The 25,017-nt window shown below is 42.9% G+C and overlaps 1 protein-coding gene across 2 annotated transcripts in view; it reads right to left on the reverse strand.

Annotated features, from left to right (window-relative positions):
• PPP1R14C (protein phosphatase 1 regulatory inhibitor subunit 14C) overlaps positions 1-18,686 on the reverse strand; it is a 51,671-nt gene extending 32,985 nt beyond the window's left edge. For both annotated transcript variants that reach the window (XM_088161740.1, XM_014874276.2), the window contains exon 1: positions 18,273-18,686. In XM_088161740.1, the coding sequence (XP_088017866.1) occupies positions 18,273-18,557 (285 nt within the window). In that variant the 5' untranslated portion in view covers positions 18,558-18,686. The remainder of the gene's footprint in view (positions 1-18,272) is intronic.
• Positions 18,687-25,017: the final 6,331 nt, after the last annotated feature.

Below are 25,017 nucleotides of genomic sequence, written 5' to 3' on the forward strand. Positions count from 1 at the left end.
TTATACCACCATTTTCCAAAGAGATTAAACAATTATGTAGTTAATTAGAAAAATTAGGACACCAGTTTCACCTTGTTTCTACACAGACCAGAACTCATTTCCTACTGTGGTTTCTGCTGTAGATCTGGGTAACTACTTATGAAAATACACTAAGGAATGCAGGTTAATTTTCAAGTTTCCTCATGCTGTTGTTCTTAACAAACAAACAGAAAGTACACACAAAGAAAAAGTAACTACTTTTTATAAATGAAAATCCATGTATGCACTCAAATAGGGAATATTAATATGAAGCCCTGAAACACTTCAGATAGAGCCAAGGGAGAAATAACTGGTTGAGCTCCCAATCTACAAGATTCAAAATGTACAGAGAAACAAGCTGCAGTTAAAAATTACCAGTCTCTCAGTAAAAGCAGCTTGGTGGCTTATGTTATCTATACATTCAATCTGGTTTAGGTGAGAAGAGCACTGGGCCAAAGTTTTACATCAAACCATCTTCACATTGGCCTTGAAGCCAAGGCAATGGTACCTGTCCTCATTTAACTTTTTTATTAACGGGAAATTATTCTGGCCTTCTTGCAGCATTTTGTTTTATATCAAGGCAGCTTTGGCCTTTACTCATACATTGCTCCAAATGAGATCCCACTCACTCACATAAGTAGTCAGTCCACATGGCATTCAGTGCTACCCTGGCCTATTTGGAGCTACAGGCAAAACTCTCACTGCTGCTTTCTTGTGGGCTAGTTCTCTTCCACCTTTTGATGATTATAGCCCTTTGATTTCAGCCCTAAAGCAAACTCAGTTATTTGATGCTTTCCCACAATATCTTTTTCCCTTCCCCCGCAAAACATGCTCCAAGAACAGACAAGTTCCCACAATTCCCTGGGAAATAAAAAGCAGCTCAGTATAATGCAGAAAAAACTCCATGGGAATAAGACACCAGCAGTCCTAGCAACAGGCATATGGGACTGAAGTGCCCAAGTACACAGTGATCCATGCTGCTTACGAGTGCACTGTGGATCCCAGGTCAGTGCACCTGCTCTGCATCTGGCTGTGTTTTACATGCAAGGCTGTCTTGCACACAAAAGAAACTTGACAGCTGAACACCAAATTCATTTGTACACTACAAGCCTGCTATCCTGCAGAAATTTGCAATTCACAAGGAAGTTTGTTTCTGAAGAGACTGAGGAACTTCACACTTAGGAAACAGGAATTACAAACAGTAAATGGACGTGGTCCTACAATTAAACACAGCTTAAACAGATTCCAACAGATTCCAACAATCTTCCAGTAGGATCTTACCATCAAGTATGTATGTCATAAAGTGATTGTTTCCATGTCTGACATGGAGGAAATACTTAGCTAGCCCTTAGTGCTGAAGCTTTGTTCATTAACCTTTGAACATTTCAGACTGTGCTTCAGAATTAAAGCAATGTAAATGTTTATCTGGGAAAGAGGAAGAATAAAATTCTCTAGGAGTCAAACGAAAACCAACCTCAGTTTTAAAGATCTGTCTTCCAGTTGCTTGACTGTCCTCAATCACACAGCCTCAACATTACATTAACAGGCTTCTTCCTTTTTAATTGCATGCAATTTTTCTTGAGATGTGTTTAATCCTGGCAGTTAAAGGGATCATTAGGTTTGGAAATGTTCAACTCTTTGAAAGTGAATAGGATGAAGCAGGGTAAGTTTTTGTTTTCAAAGCTGCTGATAGTTTTCTTTAAGGCACCATTAACACAGCAGCAGCCAAGACCAACTTACACTGCTGCAAAGAAACTATTATCCAGCAAATTTCATCCCTTTTTTTATTACCTACAGGAATCTTTGCAAAAGTCTAAATGTTATGAAGATACAACCAGAAAAGTAATCAGCTCCTGTACTTCCTTTAATCCTGTGTTACCTACCACTGCACGTGCATGACAGCGATGGGAGGAGATGGAATGGCCAGCTTCTGGAGGAACAGTGGATCAGATATAGTACACATGCCCTTACCTTCTTTTCTCCTTTTAACACCTCCAGCCAGCCCCTAGTCCCCAACAGGACTGCAGGGCATCCAAATAGCATTGATGGACTCTGGGTTTAGCCTGTCCCTCTTCTCCCTGCCTGTCTCCTGCTCTGCCTTTTACATCTATTTCAGCCTCAGCAACAAAGACTCTGTAGCAAGCAAATCTTTCAGCATTTCTGTTTTGATGTGAGGAAATTAAAACAAGAAACGCAGTTTCAGAAGTTGACATTTAAATGGGCTTCATGGCTGAACAAAAGCACTTCATAAAACAAGTCTTGACATAAAAACTAAATTAATGGTGCAACACACACCTTCTTATCAGGGTCCATATGGCCACTTTGGTTATGATAACAAAGCTGGGACTGCACTGACCTCTTCAAACGCTCAGTCATGACACACATGTTAAACATAACCCACAGCCCTGCGTTACAGCCTGCAATCCAGACCTGCAGCTCTCCCTTCAAGGACCAACTTCCTCTATTTGTCCCCAACAGCCTTAAGAAACACCCAGGCCCAAAGGCTCCTATAAAAATGTATCCTAAAACAGGCTCTGCCTAGAGGCAAGCCAGACCAAGAAGCCAAACTGGAGAGCCTAGGCCGCAGGGCTGTCCCCACAGCCCCCATGTCAGCTCCTGGGGCCACGAGCCCCTGCCCAGCCACGTCCCAGCAGGGCCAGCTCCCCACAGCCCTGCCCAGCCACAGGCCTTGCTGAGCCAGACCCACATCCCAGCCTGCCCTTGGCTCAGCCCAAGGAGACGCCCAGGGCTGGGGCTGCGGGTGGGACAGGCCCTGGCTGCCATTCCGGGCCCCAGGCAATGCCCACGGCACAGGTGTGGCACGATCGTGCCGGGTGACCTGCAGCAAGGCCCAGGGCACACGCTGCAGTGAGCCCCGCACAGCACTGCCACACCACGCATAAACCACCACTGAAGAGCAGCACATCTTCCACCAAATACCATTCTGCAGTCATTTTTGGCAGAGGTATCCCCAGCTGAGCTCGTGCAAGGAACAGCTGCCCAGCACCGGGGAGCCAGACAGCCAGGCTGCCAGTGGTGCTGACCATTGGTAGACAAGCAGAGTCCCCCAGGGCTCAGTACTGGGATCAGCCCTGTTTAATATCTTTACTAATGATCTGGATGAGGGCATTGAGTGTACCCTTCAGTCAGTTTGCAGATGACATTAAGTTGGGAAGGAATGTTGATCTGCTGGAGGGTAGGAAGCCTCTGTGGAGGGATCTGGGCAGGTGGGATTGTTGGGCTAAGGCTCAATAAGGCCAAGTACTGGGTCCTGCACTTGGGTCACAACAGTTCCCATGTAGCACTACAGGCTTGTGGAAGAGTGGCTGGAAAGCTCCTCATCAAAAAAGAGCCTGGGGTTGCTGCTCAACAGCAGCTGAACATGAGCCAGCATGTGCTCAGGTGGCCAAGAAGGCCGATGGCATCCTGGCCTGTAGCTGAAATAGCGTGGCCAGCAGGACCAGGGAAGTGATCATTGCTTTGTACTGAGCTCTGGAGAGGCCACACTTCAAATCTCATGTTCAGTTTTGGGCCTCTCACTACAGGACAGCGAGATGGTGCAGCATGTCCAAAGACGGGCAACAGAACTGGTGAAGGGTCTGGAGCACAAGTTTTACAAGGAGCAGCTGAGGGGACTGGGGTTGTTTAGCCCAGAGAAAAGGAGGATCATGGACAGCTTATTGCTCCCTACAAGTATCTGAAAGGAAGTGTTGGTCTCTTTTCCCAAGTAACAACTGACTGGGCAAGAGCAAATAGCCTCAAGTCATGCCAGGGGAGGTTTAGATGGGATATCAGGAAAAATTTCTTCATGGAAAGGGTTGTCATTCATTGAAACAGGCTGCCCAAGGAATTGGTTGAGTCACTATACCTGGAGGTATTTAAAAGATATGTACATGTCTCACTTACGGACACAGTTTAGTGGCAGACTTAGCTAGGTTAATGTTAGGACTTAATGATCTTAAAGGTCTTTTCCAACCCAAACAATTCTACGATTCCACAACCATCTTCCTTTCCCAAGGGTGCCCAGGCTTTTCTTCCCTCACCGCCAGACAACCTCACCAGCAATACCACGGCTCTGCAGCTGCATTTGTATCAGAAGTCAGCTCCAGCATCACTGCTGCTCTATACTGAGCATTACAAGATTTGAGAGGGGAGAATTTGTATGTCAGAATAGAGGAGACAAGAAGTCACACTCCTTTTCTTCCAGCTTCCACTGCATGTCTCATTTCCTGCATTATCTCCAACACAATGTCAGAGTAATGCCAAATGAGAATATCTTTGCATATATTAATTCCTCTCCAGTAACATACAACCTCCACTTGCTATTACTCTTCCCCTTCTCCTTAGACTACAGCAAGCAAAGACTCTACATCTACAGCAGCAGAGCTGAAAGCCAACTGCTCTTCACACAGCTACCCTGCAAGTCAGTCTTTGCTAAGGCACAGATGGCTTCCCTTCTTTTGCCTTGTCTATATATGTCGATGCATTTTGTAATCTAGGCAAGAAACTCCCAGGTTAGGCTATCATGCAACTTTCTTAAGGTTGATTTGCTAACTGACCATTTGAAAATCAAAGCCAAAAACAAAACCCACATAAACATGTCTGACTCCTAAAAGCAACAATCATACGACATGAAAAACAAGCCAGTGTGGGAGGACAGAGTCAGACATACTCTAACTTCACTGCTTTTATGCTTAACACTGCAGCTGCGAAAATGAAAAGGGAAGAAATATGCTTTTTCAAGGCATAGCCAGCCAGTCTGTTACAGTGCTTCCAAAATACATCTCAATGCTACGGAACTAATTGCATATATTGTTCAGGTTTTGCCTTTTTGTGAAAAAAAAAAAATTAAAAATTTAAAAGTCAAAAGGATGAGAAAATAGTGGTATTCTGTAATAAAAGCAGATGCCATAATGTGACAGGGTGAATAGGCCACTTAATAATGGAGGAAGACTACAATTTTCTAACACTAACTATCTGTATCAGAGGTGGAGTACTAAAATTAAATAAGTGTTTAGCTAAGTTTTGTGAGTGGAAAATCTCCTCTATTAAAAATTTGCCTCATAACATGCCTTTAAGAGGTACAGAGAGCACAACATTAAACCTATTATTTGCTGTAGCCAGCACCTCAGACCATTAGACCTGGCTCCTGTTCCATAAGAAAGTCCTTATGCCATGAACAACTTATGTTATTGAACACCTATTATCCCAGAACTGTCTGAGGAAAAGCCATCTATAAAGACCATTTCATCTTTTGGCAACACGCTTGAAGTGACAGGGTGACAGTACAAGTACACCTGAAGACACTTGCCCAGATCTGATATACAAGTTACAAAAATCACTGGACAAAAGCTTTAGAAGTATTTCAGTACATCATGTGTCTTCAGAGTTAAATGTACAATCTCACTAATTGTAGAAATACCAGCAGTTGTTGATAGCAACCATATTACTTCTCCCTCTAATCCACTCTCCAATACTGGCACTACTTTAAGCATTATTCAGACAAGTCTTCCTAAAATACAAAATTCCAGCTCCTACTTGTCCCAAGAGCAACATCTAGAGCAAGAGAAGCAAACTTACAGCAAACTACTGTCAATCTCATTTGTCCCTACAACCCCTGACTTCTCTCTTTCACTACCATCAATATATCTGTGAGTCTTTAGTAGAGAAAGACAGAGGGGACAAGTTCGACCAGGGACTTGAGGGCACAGGAAGAAAGCAAGCCAGAAGAAAAATTACTTATATTTATGAAACTGGCACAAGCAAGGCAGCAGAACTTGGCCAGAAACATACACCTACACACCTGGATCGGAAGTATACACTAGTGAAAGAAATAACCTGGAAAAATATGGAAACAAGACAGGCAACCTACTAGACACTTTATACATGCATACTGCCATATCTACCTTAGTTAAACCTCTACAGATCCACACAACTTTCCACTTTCTTCTCCAATCTCTTCTCACCTGACCTTGATAACCCAGCACTTCCCACTGGTTCAGAGCAGTGGATATCCTTCTACTGCCAATTGCAGAGACAGAAGCAAGCTCTAGAGGAGAAAGGTGTATTTGCTCTCCACTAGTAAAAGGCATGGTGTTTATGACAACTAGAACAGCTATGACTTGCTCGGACAAGGGTTTTTTTAAAAGTTAGTGACAACTCCAACTTCTCAAGCACTTACATTTCAGAGCAGCTCTCAAGGCAGGAGATGTGTCTTTGTGGTAGGCATCCTAGAAGGATAAATTACCCTGGAGCCACGGGCAGTGAACACTGGGTTATAGCCAGCAGGTGGGGGTGTGGACAAGACACACGGCAGAGCAGTTCTCTGGAATTCATGCCATTGCTACTAAATGATGAAAAACGAGCATCACACGAAATACAAGGGCAAATGCCACAAGAGTCTGAATTTTGAGAAACCCCCCACCTCATTGTGCCCGTAACTTCGATAATTGAAGTAAATCCCCTGCTACAATGGCTGCAGCTCTATCATCTTTAGCACAACACAGAAAAATATTCATTGGTGAGATGATGTGATTACAGGGAAAAGATTTTACGATACCAAAATACCTGTTTCTCCAAGAAGGAACTGCCAGTCATAGTAGAGCATGCCAGGCATTTTGTTTGTCCATAACGTTAATTTTTAAAAAAATTAAACCTCTGCTCATTATGCAAAGAACCTTGCACTCTGCAACTTCAGTGTCACTAGTAAGCATAGAAAAGAAACTGCTACCCAGTCACAGACTTCATTTAATCTTCTTCAGTACTAACACTGCTATTCTGCTGTTTTCCTAACTGAACTGTCAGAACAACTTCAACTTATCCAAATATATCCAGAATATGCTGGTTAAAGAATTGTTGTCTAATTTGTGCATCTCTACAGAAGTCTAAAGGAATCACTAGAGTGTGAAATTGCTAAATGAAGAACAGGCATTGATCACAGACTATACTGAGCAGAGGAAGAAAAGCATTCAACACTTCCTAACCATACCCATAACATGGATTCAATCTCAACAAGGCATTTGTTGAAAATCAAGTGCTGTCTCCAAAGCAAATGCCTTGTGTTCTCAATACAAAAATAGGATGTGCTAAGTCTATGCCTGGATGTCACTTCTGTTAAAGAAAACACTCCAAAGCAGATAGGAAGGACACATCGTGTTTTTTGTCATCATCCACTTTCATATCAAGCAGAAATAGTTTGGTATTAACAAATACGTGCTGTACACCAAATCACTGTTACCTAGTTACTCTTGAAAGGCACAGAGTTTAAGCCACCAGGCTTCAATGTTGCTACCTTGATGACTATGCAAGGGGAATGAGGAATGACTTTCCACATAGTAGTCAGGACATAGCTACCTTCTAGGATTCACAAGAGCAGGTCACTCTCCATCTCCAAGCAACACAGGCACAGCTGACTGCTTCCCTGCAATTTGTATATAATTCTGCCTAGAGCAAGAATGCAATAACAACTAGGACCATGCCACACTAGGTCAAATTTGACAGATTGATTGCTTTTTTCCTAAGATAGAAGATGAAAAAAACCTAAGGAATATATATACTCCATGAAAAAAATTCGATCAAACAGGATCAACAGCAGGTCCTTTGCAGTCTGGGAATTTAGGCTAAACAGCAGTGCAATTAAGTAGGTTTGCCTCTTGGGGCACTTCAAGGATTAATTACTCCATCAGATTGTTTGAAAGAACACAAGGAAAGAGCACGTGATATAATGAGGCCTCTAAATGGCTCCCCTCATCTCAGTTCCAGCAGCCCTGAAAAAACAATGTTAGTTTCCAGTATTGATTTTCTTTACACTGAGAAGCTGCGTGCAAATTGACTTCTGCAATAAAAGTCATACAGTATAGGTACATGAAGCATCTGACACACTCAGTCTTCTCACCACATTTTTGTCTTACCAGCCAATTAAGGTGTTACTAGTTGGAACTAGAAAAAGACAGTTTTAAATCATTATTATTTCTTTAGCCAGAAGTACTAGGTCCTTTAAGATTTAACGTGAGAGACAAGAATTCTGTTTTCTGGGGTGGGGGGGAAATGTTTTATTCAGTGGTATCAAAACAAGTGCACTCACATCCTGCAAAATCTAGAAGCAATGTAATCTTTTTGAAGAAATTTACTATGCAAGAGATATAGAGAGTTTCTCATGGTTTGTAAGACATTTCTCCAAGTGGCTGATGCATGGGCATAGCAATGTGCTCATACAGTGACAACTCTCCCTCCCCCCAGATACTCATTTGGAGCAGCAGGCAGGCCAGGGACTGGCAGTCAATGCATTTTGGCTCTGGTCCACTGGTGTCAAGAAATATCAGCAGGAGTTCTAACATGCTTTAAAGCAGACACTCCTCTTCCCCGGGGGCCAGAGACACCACTTGGCTACACAGGCAAGTCCCTGAACTGCAAAACATGGAAAAGTGCCTGAGGGATCTTTAAAATGAATTCGCAAACAACTCCAGATCCAGGAGGTGGCATAACCTGCTGTGACTAAGCCACCAAGGATGACAAAAAGAGAAGGGAGCTAAAGATTATATAGGACCCTGTTTGATTCCCGTGCTTCTTTTCAGTGTCAGATTCCCAGAAACGTATAGTCTTGCCTCCTTCCACTTGCTACGTTAAATGCACTGCGAACTACTAACCAAGAGCAAGAGCTAACAATTCTAATACGAAATGTAGTCATTATATATTTTAAGGTGAAATCTAATAAGAACTTTAAAAGAAATGAAGACGAAAAAGTGTTCAGAGACACGCTGGGGAAAAAAATAAAAGGCAGAAATGGTGTTTAGGTGTGGAGTTTTACAGAACTAGTCCTGGAAGCCTTTGTTGCCCCCAGCCTGAGGCAAGACAGTCTCCAGATTATACAGTGAAAGACTGATACCTTGCTTCTTCATATCAATGAATTCTCTGGTTATCACAATCACTTCACAACACTAATGCAAATCTTCTTCCTAAGAGTTTGGGTTTAATAAACAAAAAGTAGTTGGCTAGCTATAAGCAAGTTGATTAAATCTTTAGCTAAGCAGACTAGGCAGTACTGCAGCAACAGCTGAAGTAAGAGCTGGAATGTTTCTGGCTGCCAGTGTGCTAGTTACTACCAGCACCCCTTCCCCTTACCAGTTTCTGCACTCAGAAAGGATTCAGCTTTCAATATCACCATAATCCAAATTCTAGGGAGCTTTGTTAATGTTTAAAAAAAAGAAGACTAAGCAGTTTTACCTCAACACACCTAAAACAGGAATACAAAATTTGACTATAAACCTAAACCAGCATGATTACTACCAGCATAACAAAAACAAAAAGACACAGCAGTTTATACCAGAACATCTGGAATTCTTTTCTGACCAAAAAGATGCACTATGTGCTTTTAAAATGTAAAGCAACCAACTCTAAAGGCTCAGGGCACTCTCTGTGTTTAAAGATAAGTATATCAAAATGTTATATAGCAGTCACCTAAAGTAAAACTAATCACTTATATCATGCCAGAGTTAATTTAGATATCTACTTCAAAAAAGTTATCATTCAAGTGCTAAAATAAGTTCGGATCTTAAGATACTAATGTATTTTCTAAAGAGTGCTAAATTAATTGCATTCAATGTTAGCAAGCATATTCTTCCCAGAATCTGCAGATGTACTCAAAAGACAGCTTTTGTTATAAGGTAGTCAGTGGCCTACAGGAGAATCACTGTCTTAATACTTCTGCCCCTCAGCTGTGGTCATTACTTGAGTCTGATGATGCCAGGAGTAAGAATAGGCAGTAAAGCACATTTACAATCTGTTTAAACTTCACCACAGAGTGAAAGTCCAAGCAACTCATTCCAAGCAAGTATTGGTCTTTTGTTTATGTCTTTCTATATGTTATGGGAGGGATGGGAAAGATTCTAGTGCCTAAAGAGTTTAAAATTCATATTTAAATACATGAAACAATGTGGAACAAACATCATATAACCGAGTTACTCCATTAAAAAAATATATCAAATGCAAAGAGCTTATCTGCAAATAAGAAGGCAGACCATATGACCTAGGAGATCCTTCCCAATTCTGTGTTCTGGAAAGTAATCCTATTAAGACAGTCTGGTAAGTGGATTTTCATTAGGCATTGACTGTGCCATCATTTGCACTTATGAAGTCCAACAGAGGACTGAAGTGTGTGATACTCTTGTTGGCAGCATATTTAGAATGGTGAACTTCTGAGTCACCACTAGAAGTGTCACCTCTAGACTAGCACCACTTACACACACTAGCCATTCACTTACTTCCATTAGGCCTCTTAATTAATGCTATCTTCTATACTACCTTTGCCTTACAGGCTGAAAGGTATTACACAGAATTAATCATCTACAAGCATTCTAATAATTAAAGACCTATAGTAACATAATTTTTCTCTATATTTAGATCCACTAGATCTATGCTACTGATAAATATCACACGGATTGAAAATATACAAGATGCCTTCTGGGGCTGCGATCTGTGTGTTCCCTGAAAATAGTTTAAAAGATGCCATGCTGAACTGGTTCTTAGAATAGGTATCATGCTTCCAGGGTGGGAGGGAGTGGTGGAGTAGGGAGGGGAGGTAACAGTTCTGCTAATGAAATGTGATCCTCAGAATTAAATACTTATCACTTCAAAGAAGATTTGATTTGTTTCAGTGTGTACCTCTGCCCAAACAATTCCTTGTTCCAAGAAGATCTTTAACAGACCAAATTTATTCTATCCTTTGAAATATAGTTGTACTGCTGCTGTATGGACTGCATACAATTAAGATTTTATACCCCTTCTCCAGCATTAATAAATTCTAGAAAACTTGACTTCCATAATTCCATGTGTCACATGGGAGAGCAGCAAAAGAAGCTGCTAGTGTTTTACAACAGGCAGCCAAAAGTTGCAGTGACAAAGATGGAAGACTACGTCTAACCTACTCAATTTGTGCTGTCAAATACAAGTTTCTGGAGTTAGATGTAAGGCAGGGGAAAATGAGAACTTGGCTTTTGAATACTGCAGGCAAGACACAAGACTGGAAGAATGGATTGATATTGCTGCTGCTGCTTTATCACCTGTAGTGACAAGAGACAAGGGAACCATAACTCAGACTGAATCAGGTTAGAGATGGGATAGCTTTTCTTCACCATTGGTATCTCCTGCATTGTCAGAATATTATGTAAAGCATGTATACATTATTCACAGTAGTATTCTCTACAAACGACATAGGGGGTTTTTTTTGTTGTGCTTTAAGTCCTGTTACAATGTTTTTAAAGTGGCTGATAGCCTGTTCTAAAGGGAGAATTGTGAGAATGCAACCAGGAGCACAGCCAGTCTTTGCAAGGTATGAATCAAAAGAGAATGAGTTTAGAGTGGTAATGAGAGTAAACTATCACACTATTTGTTCTAGTTGAAGTAAGACTTAATTTCACATTTTTAAATTTATATATAAAACCTATTTAGAAATATTTTCTATGCCTTATAAGGGGAGTCAAACATTCCATGAAATAGATACTTTCCTCATTTAAACAGGGTTATTTTTGTTTCAGGGATTTGCTTCGACAGCACAGGTTAGATCACCTAATGCAAAGCACAGAGAATAAGGAGAGAGATCCCACTCTGTCATAACACAGGGTTACAAGGCACCAACAGTGCTCAAGTCAGTCCTGCACCTCCAACAAAGCACAATATAACCTGCTCTCTGCTACCATGTTGTAGTTTAATTATGCTGCAAGTACAGACACATCCAAGCTACACTCAAGTCCAAAAGCAATATCATGAATTTTTGCGATAAATCTGAATAGTAAAAAGGGGTAGATTAATGACCAGTTCCCCCTCTTCTCCTTCAGCTGTATTGACTGCATGATTTGTAGCAGAGTTTATAATTTATTTTTTGATCCACAGTTTTTCTATTGTATCCACATTTTTCCAACCATCCCCTCCTTGCCTTTGTTACCCTGGATAATCAAGTATTGGCTCTATGTAAAACAATTTGCCTAAAGACACAAGAGTCTTTGTAGCCACAAAGATTGGAAGCTACTGTTAATAAGAAGTACAATTATAAAATCTTAAGTGATGTAAGCAATCAATTATTTATTCACCTTGTTATAAAACAACCACACCTACTGTTTCAGCAAAGAGACCAGTTGAATCTTGAACAGGAAGAAAAAGGACAAAAAATTGCTATGGAATAGCTGCTGAAAGATAATCTGTGTTGTGAAGCTTTTAACTGGAAGTCAAGAATATTGCTGCTGATTCAGATAAAACAATGAACCATGACCAGTGCAGAAATGACATCTAGACTAAACAAAAGATCAAACAGAAGAAAAATAATTTTCTTGGAATCATAGAAAGGTTTGGTTTGGAAGGGATCTTAAAGCTCATCTAGTTCCAATCCCCCTGCCACGGGCAAGGACATCTTCCACTAGGCCAGTTTCATCCAACTTCAACTTAAATACTTCAAGGGATGGGAAGTTCACAACTTCTCTAGGCAACCTGTTCTAGTGCTTTACTATGATCACAATAAGAATTTCTTCCTAATACTTTATTTAAGCCTGCCCTGTCAGTTTAAGGCCACTCCTCCTTGTCCTCTCAGTACATTCCCCTCTTTAAGTCTCCCTGAAGCCTTCTCTTCTCCAGGCTGTACAATCCCAACTCCTGGCCTTCACAGGAGAGGTGCTCCAGCCCCCAGTCATCTTTGTGGCCCTCCTCTGGACTCACTCCAACAGGTCCATGTCCTTCTTATGCTAGGGACCCCAGAGCTGGATGCAATACTACAGGTGGGGTCTCACAAGATTGAAGTAAATGGTGAAAACTGTCTCCCTTGACCTGTTGGCCATGCTGCTTTTAATGTGGCCTAGGATGCAGGTGGCTTTCAGGGCTGCAAGTGCATATCACTAGCTCATGTTGAGGCTCTTGTCAACCAACACCCCAAAGTTTTCTGCTCAGGGATGCTTTCAATCCGTTCTCTGCCCCACTTGTATTTGTGGTTGGGGCTCCCTTGACCCATGTGCAGAACCTTGCACTTGACTGTGATAAACTTCTCTCCTTGAATTCCTTTGCACTGCTGTACACATTCTGCATGCAAAAAGAAGGCAAGCTCAGTAGTTGAACAGTGATACATTTCCTACTAGAGTAGGGTCTTTAGAACTTAAGGCAAGACCTTAAAAATTCATTTGGAAACAAGAGGCTCTGGCTTCATAACCATCACGTGCTTGCTACCCTCACAGATCCTTAAGCCCATTCCTCTGAAAAGAACTGCATGCATTTTTACAAGGTTTATTTTACAACAACATGCATTTCTTAGGCTTCCCATTTTCTGGTCTTGGGATTCAAATACCTTTCTGTGGTTGCTACATGATAGAATGAGCCTTTGCTACACGTGTGTGGGCCCGTGTCCTTTACAGGTCTCTGATCACAGCAACTCTTCAATTGACACAAGTGTGTTGCACAGAACCCCTGCCCTCAAGAGAGGGCACCAAAGTTTGTGCTGTATAACATGGAGATCTGTAAGGGCTGTCCAAAATAAATTTCTAAGCAGTTCGTGGACCTACTTTACTCCACTGCATCTAAACTGTAACACTCAATCTCCCAAAGAAAGAAATCCTTTATTATACCTTCTACTAACTTGCATCTTTTTAAAGAAGTGACTCTCTCCAGCTCTGAGATCCTCCTCAGCCTCTTTCCACTTCTAATCCATTGAGAACGGAATCCACATGCAAATACCATTTCTGAGAATTTATTGCAAGTTAGAGGAAGTCTATTCAAAGAGTGAGACTGTAGGCAGAAGTTTCTGTAGTGTTTTATTCAGTGGATTTTCTTACCAAATGCCTTTTTGAGAAATGAATAATGAATTTCAAACATTATCTCACTAGGGCCTGAGGCATAAATAGTACCTGATCATACCATCAGGTGCACATCACCACACAGCACCCTTAGCAGCATGCTGACCAGGCTCTTTTGTAAAAGACAGAGTGTGTGGAGAGAAACGCTAGCATATCCCAGCAACTTCAGGAAGACAGACAAAGAGGGTGTTCTCCAGCTCTGCAATCACTGAGCAACCAGGCAAAGGGAGCTCTTGATCAATGCAGGACTCAGTTAAATTGCTCCCATCCCTCCCATATTCCACTGCCAACATGAAATCCCCTACCCATTTCAGTGCTTCATACCTCTCTTGTCATTGCAGTATCTGTACCAGAAGATGGAAGAAAATCTTACACATAACAATTCTCAGTCTAACATGGATTTGTACTCTTAAAGAAAATGCCTGAAGGGCCTTTATGGGCAGCTCTTCCAACCATATTTTATTGTACCGTGAATTTTTAAACACCATTTCAGGGTATTTCCATTCCTGGAATGGAAAAAGAGTAAGCTTGGACATAAGACTCTGGTACTTCCAGACCAACATCATATGCCCTGCAAAGCACTGACTTCCATACATGACTAGACATATTCTAATAAAATAGTTGATTACTCAGCTAAGCTCAGCAATATCTTAGAAGACACATCTTAGAGTGAAAAGTCTAGGAGCTCATTTGATTTGCACATGCAAATCTCTACATTAAAAAATACTCAGCAACAAACCCATATCAGAAGCAAAATCTTTCTTCGTTATTGTGCAAAAATCTGTGCGCCATTTATAGCAAATGCTATAATTCTAGACAGACAGGATCCCAGAGCACAGAAATTCACCTGCAAAATTTAATGGTTTCTGGGGACAAATCCAGTGGTCTCTTTTTTCATATACGAAGTCATACAAGTTTGGCGGGTGCACACAACATAGATGATACATCTGGAAAACTGGTCTGTCACCACTTTCATGCTGAACTACAAGTTGCAAACCATCAGGGAATGAATAGTGATGATGCAAGTTGTTCTGTGCAGCATTATTTTGCAATTCTTAACCAATAATAGACTTAGCCCAAAACACAAAGCATCTATGGAGAAACTATTTTTAGTAGCAAGATACCTAATAAAGGTCAACACAGAAGCCAGTTTAAGTCTGCAATTAAGGCGTTGCATTTTCAATATACTAACCTGCAACTGTAACCTCAGTTTCAGCATTCACAGAAACCAGATTGAGCAAGTTACAAAACTTTTTTTTTTTTTAAATGAAGCAGTCCCAGAAGCAAACAGCCAGACCAATACTCACCTGAAGCACCTGACCTGAGTACTTCAGTGTGACAGGTTCTGGTGCCAAACAAATCCTGCTTAAGTCTCTCTGGTCCCATTAAAGTTTTCTACCTTGATAACCTTTACCATTCAGGTGAAGGGTCTTTTATTCCTAAAGTGAGCATCATGTGGAAGCAACCTTTCTAAAGCTAATCTCTGTGTCATATAACTGAGGTCTGCACTAAAAATAGTCTCAAATAGCTCCTTCTAAGACACATCCCCAACACCATTATATTGCTTGGCATCCAATTTTTAAAACTAAAAATGTACCAGTAAAGACAAGATCCACTAGAAAAAGAACACAAACAAACCCTTCTCACTATTTCCCAACCTCATCTCATAAACTTTATCGCCATGCCAAGACAGGCTTATAGCTGATTTAACTTGCAAGTACTTGAGAGACTATGAGTACATGTTTAGTTTTGAATAAAGGGAGTCTTTCTGCAAGTATCCACTTACTGATGAATCTCAGCATAATAGCAAGCATTATTTAAATGGAAAATAGTGAGCAGGCACTACATTTAAGCAATCCAACAAAGAGACATGCAAGTCTTCTTACAGACTTTCAGTTAACCACATTGCAAGCACCCTCTACTTATTTCTGCTCTTCCCAGAAATGAAGTGCACTGCTCCTTAGAAATAGAGCTCTGAATCAGAATAGCAATGAAACACTGACATTGGTTAGCTCTTCCAGGATTAAAAATTCAGTGGCTATTTCTGACAACCTGGAAGATTTTAGAACATTACAGAACTTAAATGTCATTGCACTGGGAAGTTATTGTAGACCTTTCATAGAAGTTGAAGTGAGCAATTCCCAACCCCCTCCCAACCTGCCCTCAGACAGGGTTATTAACTGTCTGCATAGGTGATTAAATTTCAGCCTGAGAGCTACATCTCTAAGCCTAGAAGTAATTCAAGCAGATTCCAGCAAAGCATCTTGCATTAAATTGCTATTGTCTTTAATCACTACACTCATCATACATTTTCAACTTTATTCTGATACCATATTAATAGCTTGACCTTTTCACTACCATCATCTGTGCTGACTCTGGATAGCGTTCATGCATAATAGCAAAGAAGAGCAGTAGATGACTTAAACATTTTTCCCTTGGCCTTCAAATCTCAAAACACTTTGTTCTGTTATGTTAAACCACTTTTCCTCCTAAAAGTCATCTCAGAAACCAAATCATCAAATAAGTTGTTTTTATGCAGGTATATATGGTCTCTACCTTAATGGAGACCTTCTAAAGCAGACCTCATTCTACTTTAGTTGGAAGCAACAATTATAAGGAATAGAATGAACCATTTTCCTCCAACAAGCCTGTGATTTGAATACTGTGAGAGCAGCAACAATTCCATTGGGCTTTGCTTTGGTCATAGGACCATACCACATCCTTTCTTATGAACAGAACAAGTTCACCTGTATGTCAAAAGCATTGGTGCTTTTGAACAGTGAGAGTCAAACTAGAGGACAGATCCAGCAGGCCAGACACTTAACTACGTTATCAGCTTGCACAGGCACAGAATTATCAGTTCACACAAACAACTGAAAACACTTCCAGCCTCAGAAAAATCCTCACAGCCTACAGGCTATGTGGCCAAACAAGTCCTGAGACTAGAGAGGCAGGTCAAACCAAGACAAAGAATTGCTTGTTTTTATTATTTTTAACTGCAGTTTCCATTTGTATCTTTCTTTCCCACAGCTCATGGATGTGAACAGTTAAGGAGATTTAACTTGACACATGCACCATTTTTTTGTGTCATTCTAACCAATTTGGCAATAAATCGCTTTTGAGATTAAAGGAGCTTCTTTAAACATTTGTATTATGTGTGTGCTAGATATTCCATCCAGATTATTTATATTTTCACATCCACACCTCAAGGACTGTCAAGCTCTTGTCTTCCTAGCTCCAGCACGCTCAGATGTTGGCTCCTGGACGTGCTAGCTGCAAAATTCACATCCGGCTTCAACAAATCTCACTTTAGAAGTCTCGAACAAAAGTGAATTAGACCACTGATGGGAAAAGTATGTGCGAACCTCAACGTTTTGATCCTTTATAAGAGTAAATAGCCGAGGTGGAAGGGAGATACGATTCACTGGGGATTAGAAGGTCTACATTTTTAATGAAGCTTTGACAAAACGAAGTACTGGTACTTCCTTTACTTACAACATCGTTATCTCCACAAGGAAGACAACAGTTGCCATTCCTTTGAACAATCTTGAAACATCCTCCTGATCATCTGTCCTCTACAATAGACAATTCATTCTGGCAACACTCGCTTTTTGCCCAGAGTAAGAAAAACAGATTTGATACGTACAAATCAGGTACATACAAGCCCCCAGTGTCTTCGATTCTCGCTCTAATGATCTCCGAATTGCTCACTGAGATTTCCTGGCCAGTATCTACCCCTCTCCTGTAGGTCGGGGTAACGCAAAACCACGATCCAGAGGGGAGCGTACCCGCACCGGAGTCTTTGCTCTACACCAGCCGCCTCCGCACAGCCCCCGCGCAGGTCGCGCTCCCTCCTCCTGCTCGCCCCGTGGCCAGCACACCGCTCTGCTCTCCGACCCGCCGAGCTCCCCGGCGCTGGGCTCGTGTCTAACGGAGACTGACACCCGCCCAGCCCGGGGAAGGCGCCTCGGAGCCCCGCTCCGCCCTGCCCTGGAAGGCTGCGGGGACAGCGGCTCCCGGCCACCGCGGGCGAACCTGCTGGCATTCCCGGACCTGCCGCAGCCGCCGGGGACCCCCGGAGGAGAAGGACCCTTCCGTGCCCGGCCGTGCGGCAGGCGCCGCCCGTCCCCAGAGGGCGGTCCCCTCCCATTCACCTCGGGAGGGAACGGGGGACACCCTTTCCATAGGGCATGGGGCACCTTCCACCATTCCCTGAGCCGGGACACCACTGAGGCGCGGGGCAGCGGCAGGGTGGGGGCGGCGGACCGGGAATGTCATTTGGAGGTGGCGGTGACAGCGCTCCTCTGCCCACCGCCGAAATGCGACTCGGGGCAGGAGGAGGCTGCCGGGGGCCAGCGAGGCAGCGGCGGGCAAGGGGAACGCGGCGACAGCAACCGCGCCGGGGACCCCGCGACCCCAGCCCCGCACCTCGCAGCCGTAGAGCTGCCCCAGCTGCTCCACGATCCACTCCTCCAGCACCAGCCGCTTCCGCAGCTCCTTCCGATCGTATTTCACCGTCACTTTCCCCTGCTGGTGGCGCCGCTGCTGGACCTGCACCACGGCCGCCGCTGCCGACACCGAGTCCTCCCGGGAGGAGCTGCCGGAGGAGCCGCCGCTCCCGCCGCCGCCGCGGGGGCTCTGGAAGAAAACGCGGTTCCCGCCGCCTCCGCCCGCTGCTGCCGCCGCCTCGCTGCCCCCGGTCGCCACCGACATGCTCCGCTCCGCCGCGGCTCCCGCCGAGCCGAAAGGCGCCCGCCGCCGCTACCGCCGGGCCGCAGCAGCCGCCGCTTACGCCTGTGCTCCGCTCCCCCGCACCTGCCGCTTAAAGCCTCGCATGGCTTTAAGCCGGGGGGTGGGCCCGGGCCGGCTGGGGCGGGGACAGAGGAGGGGCTGTGTAGCTCGGCACGGCACGAGCAGCGGGGAGCGGAGTGTGGAGCATCCCGAGAGTGGCGCGGCGGAGCCTCTGGGCTGCTCCGGTGGCGGCGAGGCGCGGGCGGCCGCTCCTCGGCGGAGGCGAAGCGGCTGTGCCCGCGGCAGGGCGCTCCCCGGGACCATACATACCCTCGCTGGGTGGTTTATGACTATTTTTTTTTCTATAAGGAAATGCAGTTTTGCTCCGTCACGCGCACTACGTTTATATATACATTGCATACCTGCAGTACTAAAACGCTGAATGCCATCGTTTTCTTCTCTTCGTGGCGCGTGTGGGCGTGTGTGAATGATTTCAGGGTAGTGAATCCTAACATCAAATATTTCAAGCTATCAACAATCAATGTAACAATTAGCCATGTGAAGATGGCTTTCTAACATACCCAGGTTAACATCAGTGCTTTCAGCTGCTCCATGTCTCAGGAGATACTGAGTGAAGTCACTGATGGCCCATCCTGCACACCAAAATGTGCCTGTAACTGCAAGTAAGCAGCCAACATAGCACAGGGGCTGGTTAGGGACGCCAGACCATCCCCATTAGCAAAGAGATTCGCCTGTGACAAGGGGCAGAAGTCTACCTCTTGCACGTGCAGATCTGGGACTGCAAGGGCTTGGCGTCCCAAGTTTGGGTATGGCTGTGGGAACCATCTCCTGTCCACACTGCCCTGGGGGTGAATGTCTTAAGTCAGCAAGGAGCAGAGGGGAAAGAGGCATGGACAGCTCATGGACAGCCTGGGTATGTCTGCTTCAGTCAGATCCTTGCTGCTGTTTGGCATGGCCATGTGGTAGCAGTGACATTTCAGCTTCTGCTCTCGGCATGTGACACCCCATTTGGAAAGAGGCTAGCAGGAGGCATTTGAGCCTCATCAGGCTACTTAGGTAAAACACAGATTGTGCCACTAAAGGGATCATAATCTGACAAAATCTTATTACTGGTCTGAAATGCTATGATAGCTTTTAGATTTTCATCTAAAAAAGCACTAGATTTCCAAGGCAAAGATATGGAGTTAAGCTCCTTATCAGTGTGTAGGGACCACATGATTTTCAGAGATACTGAGCAATTGCAACAAGGTACCATTGTAGATCACACTTGAAGCTTGGGCTGCAAGCAGAGCTTGAGAAAAGTAATATCCCACAAATCTGAGTTTATGCAAGAAATCTGCCCTATTCACAGGGCAGCCATTATGCAAGTGAATATCAACTTCCAGCTGGGTAGTACTGCCTGGCTGGCTTTTGTAACTTTAGGCTTGTGTAAATGCAGTAGGAAAATGCCATCATCAACAACTTGTTCTTAGAGAAACCAAAAAGAATACAAGAGTTTTTGAAAGAGGGGAGTGGCTGTTTTTTAAACTTTTGTGTTTGGAGTGGCCTATAATTTGGGTTTTCAGCTCTGCATGTCATGTTGGAAGTCTGGTGCTGACGTACTCAGCCACAAAACTTGAAACTTTCCTGTTCAGAGCAGGAACATTTTCATCTTTGTAGACTGGTTCATGTTTACAGCTGCTGAGAAAAAAAATTTGATTCATGTGAAAGAAGGTCAATATTTCTTTTTAAAGTCATATTAAGCATCATACTTGGGATATATTCTATGAGATATAAAGTAGGAATACCCAAACTTTCACCATAAAAAGATGTTTTCTGGAGCCAAAAGAACACTGAGGTGTTCCATGCTGGACCTAAGCTGACTAGAAAATACTGACCTTTTTCTTCTCTGCTGTAGCAAATATCAGGTGAACAGATGGCTAAAATATTTTCTTTGAGTGTGAGAATCCAGAAGGTCTCAGCTGAAGCACTTTTCTGATACTATCATTAACAGGATATTGTAATCACTACAGACATTTAAAATCTGGTACCCGCTATTCAAATAACACTTCCACATCACTGAAAGTAGAAAATGAGATACTGGTGATTAAAAAGCATGTCCTCAGAGGTTATCATTTCAAAGTTACAATTCTAACATAATGCATAGTGCTTGGTAAATGTGGGTGGATGAGAAAATGGTAAAACTGCCAGCATTGTCATGAGGCAGTTTTATGTGCCATTGGTTTTTCATTCAGTTTTTAAAGTGAGCGCATTCCTCAGGAAGCCAGGGCAAAAACTGCTGCCAAGAATCTTTTCTGCAATGATTTTGTTTCATTTGAAAGAAAGAACTAGTTGTTTAAAAGTCAAAGTTGAGCAAAAACGTTTAGATCTGCTAATATCCTGGGAATGAGCAGTGCAGTCCAGTGTGGGCACAATCTCTACTTTACTTCTGAGTGGCTGGAGGCATATGAGAGCATTTCTTGGAGAGAGAAGTTTCCTCACAAATACTTCTCCATACCACAACGGAACCATTAATGGTTACACCCATAACAAAGACAAGAGTTAAATTGGCAGGGGAAAGACAATCCTTCCCAAAACTTCAGCCTTAGTTTTAGACCTACCTTAAGGAATTAATTCAGGGCATGAGAGATTAGCCTTCATAGGCAAGGTTCTGTCAGCAGCTGAATCAAAATCACAGTGCAGCATTTAATCTAAAGCTAATGGCTGATCAATAAAGCAAAGGGGAGATAAAATGCTACACCTCTGAAATATTGTGCTCTTTCAGTGTGATAATGTCTAGATCTCTCTCACAAGAGCATTGTATCAGGTGACGGGATAAGTAAAGAGCAGACAACATGAAATAGGAAACACCAAAGACAGAGGAACACTTGCATAACCTGCACTTCCTTATGTTTCTTTCCCAAATTGTGGATGTGGGAATCTCTTGTGAATGTAAGCAACATGAAGCTCTATCCACTTCCCATGTATACATTGTACAGTCCTAATCTGTTTTCCAGTCAAAGACACTAATACAGAACATATGGACTAATTTTTCAGGAGGCTTAGTCAGTGACCCTGAGGGATTCAAGGCCCTGAGCATTAATTGCCTTTTCACTTTTAGTAACCCTGTATGACAGCACACGTATTTGCTTCCTAAACAATTGATCCTTCCCATCAGTGCTGCCCACAAATGTCAGCATAGACTCATTTCTGAGGTTCTTCTCCAGGCAAGCTTGCTATTTAGGAAATGAACTTCAGATTTGTTATCTCCAGTGGTAGTCTGAATACCCATTTTCCTATGCTGTCAAATACTACAATGGCCAAAACCAAGACCTCTTTTGTAATGCTGCTCCCCATAGGTTTTCCTTCCCCAGAGGCTGCTTGAAGGAAGGACCCCTGCAGCCTGTGTCTTCTCCATGGCTTTCCATTGTTTCATAGCAACTTCCCTTATGTTTTTCCATGCTTTCTTCTGAACAAATTTGGAAATAATAATTGCTGGGCTCTGAAATAAACCAGTATGTGTCACGAAATTTCCTTCTCTTAGGCATTTGTTATTTTCCCGAGGCATTTGTCTTTCAGAGATTCATGTGTGTTTAGTTCTGGCGGTTTCTACCTCACTATTCTTGAAGAAATTAAGAGCTGAGTGGAAGACTCATAGCTGGAGATTTTCAGCAACCTGGAATTGTTTAAAACTGAATAGTACACACCAAAGTTGGTGATTTATTTCCTTATTGAAATGCACATTTGATTTTACATGTTCTCAGAATCATAGGAGTCATTTCATTGCCAGGGAATCTCCTACATGTGTAATGATGTCTATTATTTTTGCAAGGCCAGACAGCCTTTGCCTACTGGCTGACCCTACCTTTCAAAAGCTCTGTGTGGCATTTTGTTGTTGTGATGTTGACTTCACTCCAGGCTCACCAGTGAGATTCAGTGTTGCAGGGTTCTCTTTCATGATTATTGGAAACTTTCATCAACCAGATAGCCTGTCTTGTGCCTGGTGACAGCATCTGAGGAGTCTGGAGACACCATCCTGAGTTAATTGATGTTATTTTTCTGTAAGAAAAGTATTTTATCTGTGAGGAACCTTGACATCCCATTCAGTTCGGAGGAGGTCTCACCTCTGTGGTGTGGGTGCTGGGCATTGCCTTGTCTGGATCAGTGTTGCCATCCTCCTCAGCAGTAAGCCAAAGCACTTCAGGGGGATACTGCCACACTTCATAAACCACTGCAGAGCTAAGTTTTCCTTTCATCACAGTAGTACCTCATGTGTATCAGACCATATATAAGTGCCATTTTTGAGTCTCCTATTTGAATTTAGCCTGTGGCTATGAGCTGTTAATGGGCTCTGTGTCTCTAAGTGATTTCCTACTTTGCATGTCCTAATTAATGCCCCTCCCTCTGACTGATAACTTTCTTGTCTTTCCAGATATATTATGATTTTGTTTTCATTTATAATTGCTTTTCATCTGTTTGTAATATTGATGTTCCATACTCCAAAGACACTGTGTTTGTGTCAATCTATCACTCTCAGCACTGCTGACTTTTTGTTCTTGCAGTCATCCTTTTGATGCTCCAAACTCTTACTTTTTTGGTTTGTTTTGCCTTTATTACAAAGCTCATCACAGTCTGGCTCATACAAAAGTTTGTTACCAAGGGCTGTTTTGTCCTTTGTTCTTCCTTGTGAAGAGAATAGCAGCTCATTGCTCAACCTGCTGCTGCTTTACCTGTGGTCAAAACAGTAAGTCTAATAATGGCACAAAACAAATATTTGTTATATTGAAGTGTTTTCTCTGGTCCCTTTTGCTTATCATATTATCTGTTTATAGCTTGAGATTGTGATAATGAAAGATTTGGAAGATTTGGATTTCAGGAGGAGAGTGTTTAACGTGCTTAAGTTACACTGGCCAACATATGCTCAGGTACAAGGTAGGTGCTATATGAGAGGGAAAAAATAGAGGGAAAAATAAATTTCTACACATGCATTCATAATTTCCTACACAATGACAATTTCTTCCTGTCTTAGAGCAGAGATTCAAGCTTGGAATGGGACTGTGGCCTCACTTCTTCCCTATGCCAGTAGTGGCTAGACACCACAATGCCCTGAATCTGCCAGTGGTGGCCATATCTCTGTGGTGGAATTCCTCCAAACCCTCACCTTACCCACCTAATATAGGACCACATGATACACCTCTGTAGCTGCTCCCAGACAAGAAGGCTCATTAGGACCCCTCTATACCAGCTGTCCATGGGAGCAGTCTCTCCTTCCCCCAGTTCTGCTGATGGCTGCCCAGCCAGTGTCCTCAGAAGGCAGATACCTGCCCTTCAGGCTCCTTGTGACACCCTGTCTTGGCAGTATACATGGGATCCAGGATGTTCAGCTCTGGTTCGTCCAGCTGCTCTTGCAGTGGGAAAAGGAGGCAGGGTCCCTTAGAGCAGAGGTCTCTGTGAAAGGGCTTCAGTGTGCAAAGGCAGGCAGCCTGGGTGCCCACTGATGTGTCTCAGAAAGCAGTCAGAAACTCAGAGAGCTCTCAAGTGGCAGGTAAACACCTCCAAGCATCTCTGGTGCCTGCTGTACAGGCATGTTAGGAGGCACAGACTGTGCTGTCATGGCACTTTGTGTGGAGGAGAGGTAGCAACTAAAGAAGTGGGTAACCTCTGTTTACTTGCACTTGCCTTCAATAACATCAGCAATTCCTGGTACAAATAGCCTATGATTGTTCACCTGAGCACTACCATCCGAGCTGTCACTTTTATTTAGAAAGATGTGACAGCCATCCTTTTTTTCTGGAAGGGATTAGTGGGGAGGTAGGGAATCAATAAAGGCAAAGATTTGAAAAAAAAGCCAACAGCAAAACAAACCAGGAAGCAGGGCTGGACAATTAACATCTCACAGCCTCTAGTAATATTGATTGTTGTTTTGCCCTTGAATCCCACTCTGCTTACATAGAAGTATTAACCCTTTGAATGAATTAAAGTGAGTGAAAGTATTTGTATTAGTTCATAAAAAAGAGAAAAACAAAATATTAAAAGATAGTAGGGGTTAGAGAGCAAGACATTAGTATCTAGACTGATAATTGTTAGGATCAGTCATCTCCCAGACTGGTAGCTGTGACCTCTGCTACACACTCCATTTCACTTGCACTCAAGAAATAATGAAGAATGATAATATGTTATTCTGCATAACTTGGCCAGCCTGTAAAGGAAAGACATAATGTGTTTTCCCCATTTTGCTTGGCAATTAGTGGTGAGTGGTGGAATTTAGGTGCTTGAATTTGGGAAGAAAAAAAAAAAGAAAGCTAGACTGAAAGGAGTGACTTAGAAATTTTGATGCCAATAGTCCTGCTTTCCTTCAGGTCCTCTCACCCCTGCTTCTTAATGCATTGTGCAGAAGAATGTATGCAGAGTGAGCCCAAGATTGTCTGAAAACTGGCAGCTA

This window comes from Sturnus vulgaris, chromosome 3 (assembly GCF_052056855.1).
Source record: "Sturnus vulgaris isolate bStuVul1 chromosome 3, bStuVul1.hap1, whole genome shotgun sequence".
Classification (NCBI taxonomy): Eukaryota; Metazoa; Chordata; class Aves; order Passeriformes; family Sturnidae; genus Sturnus; species Sturnus vulgaris.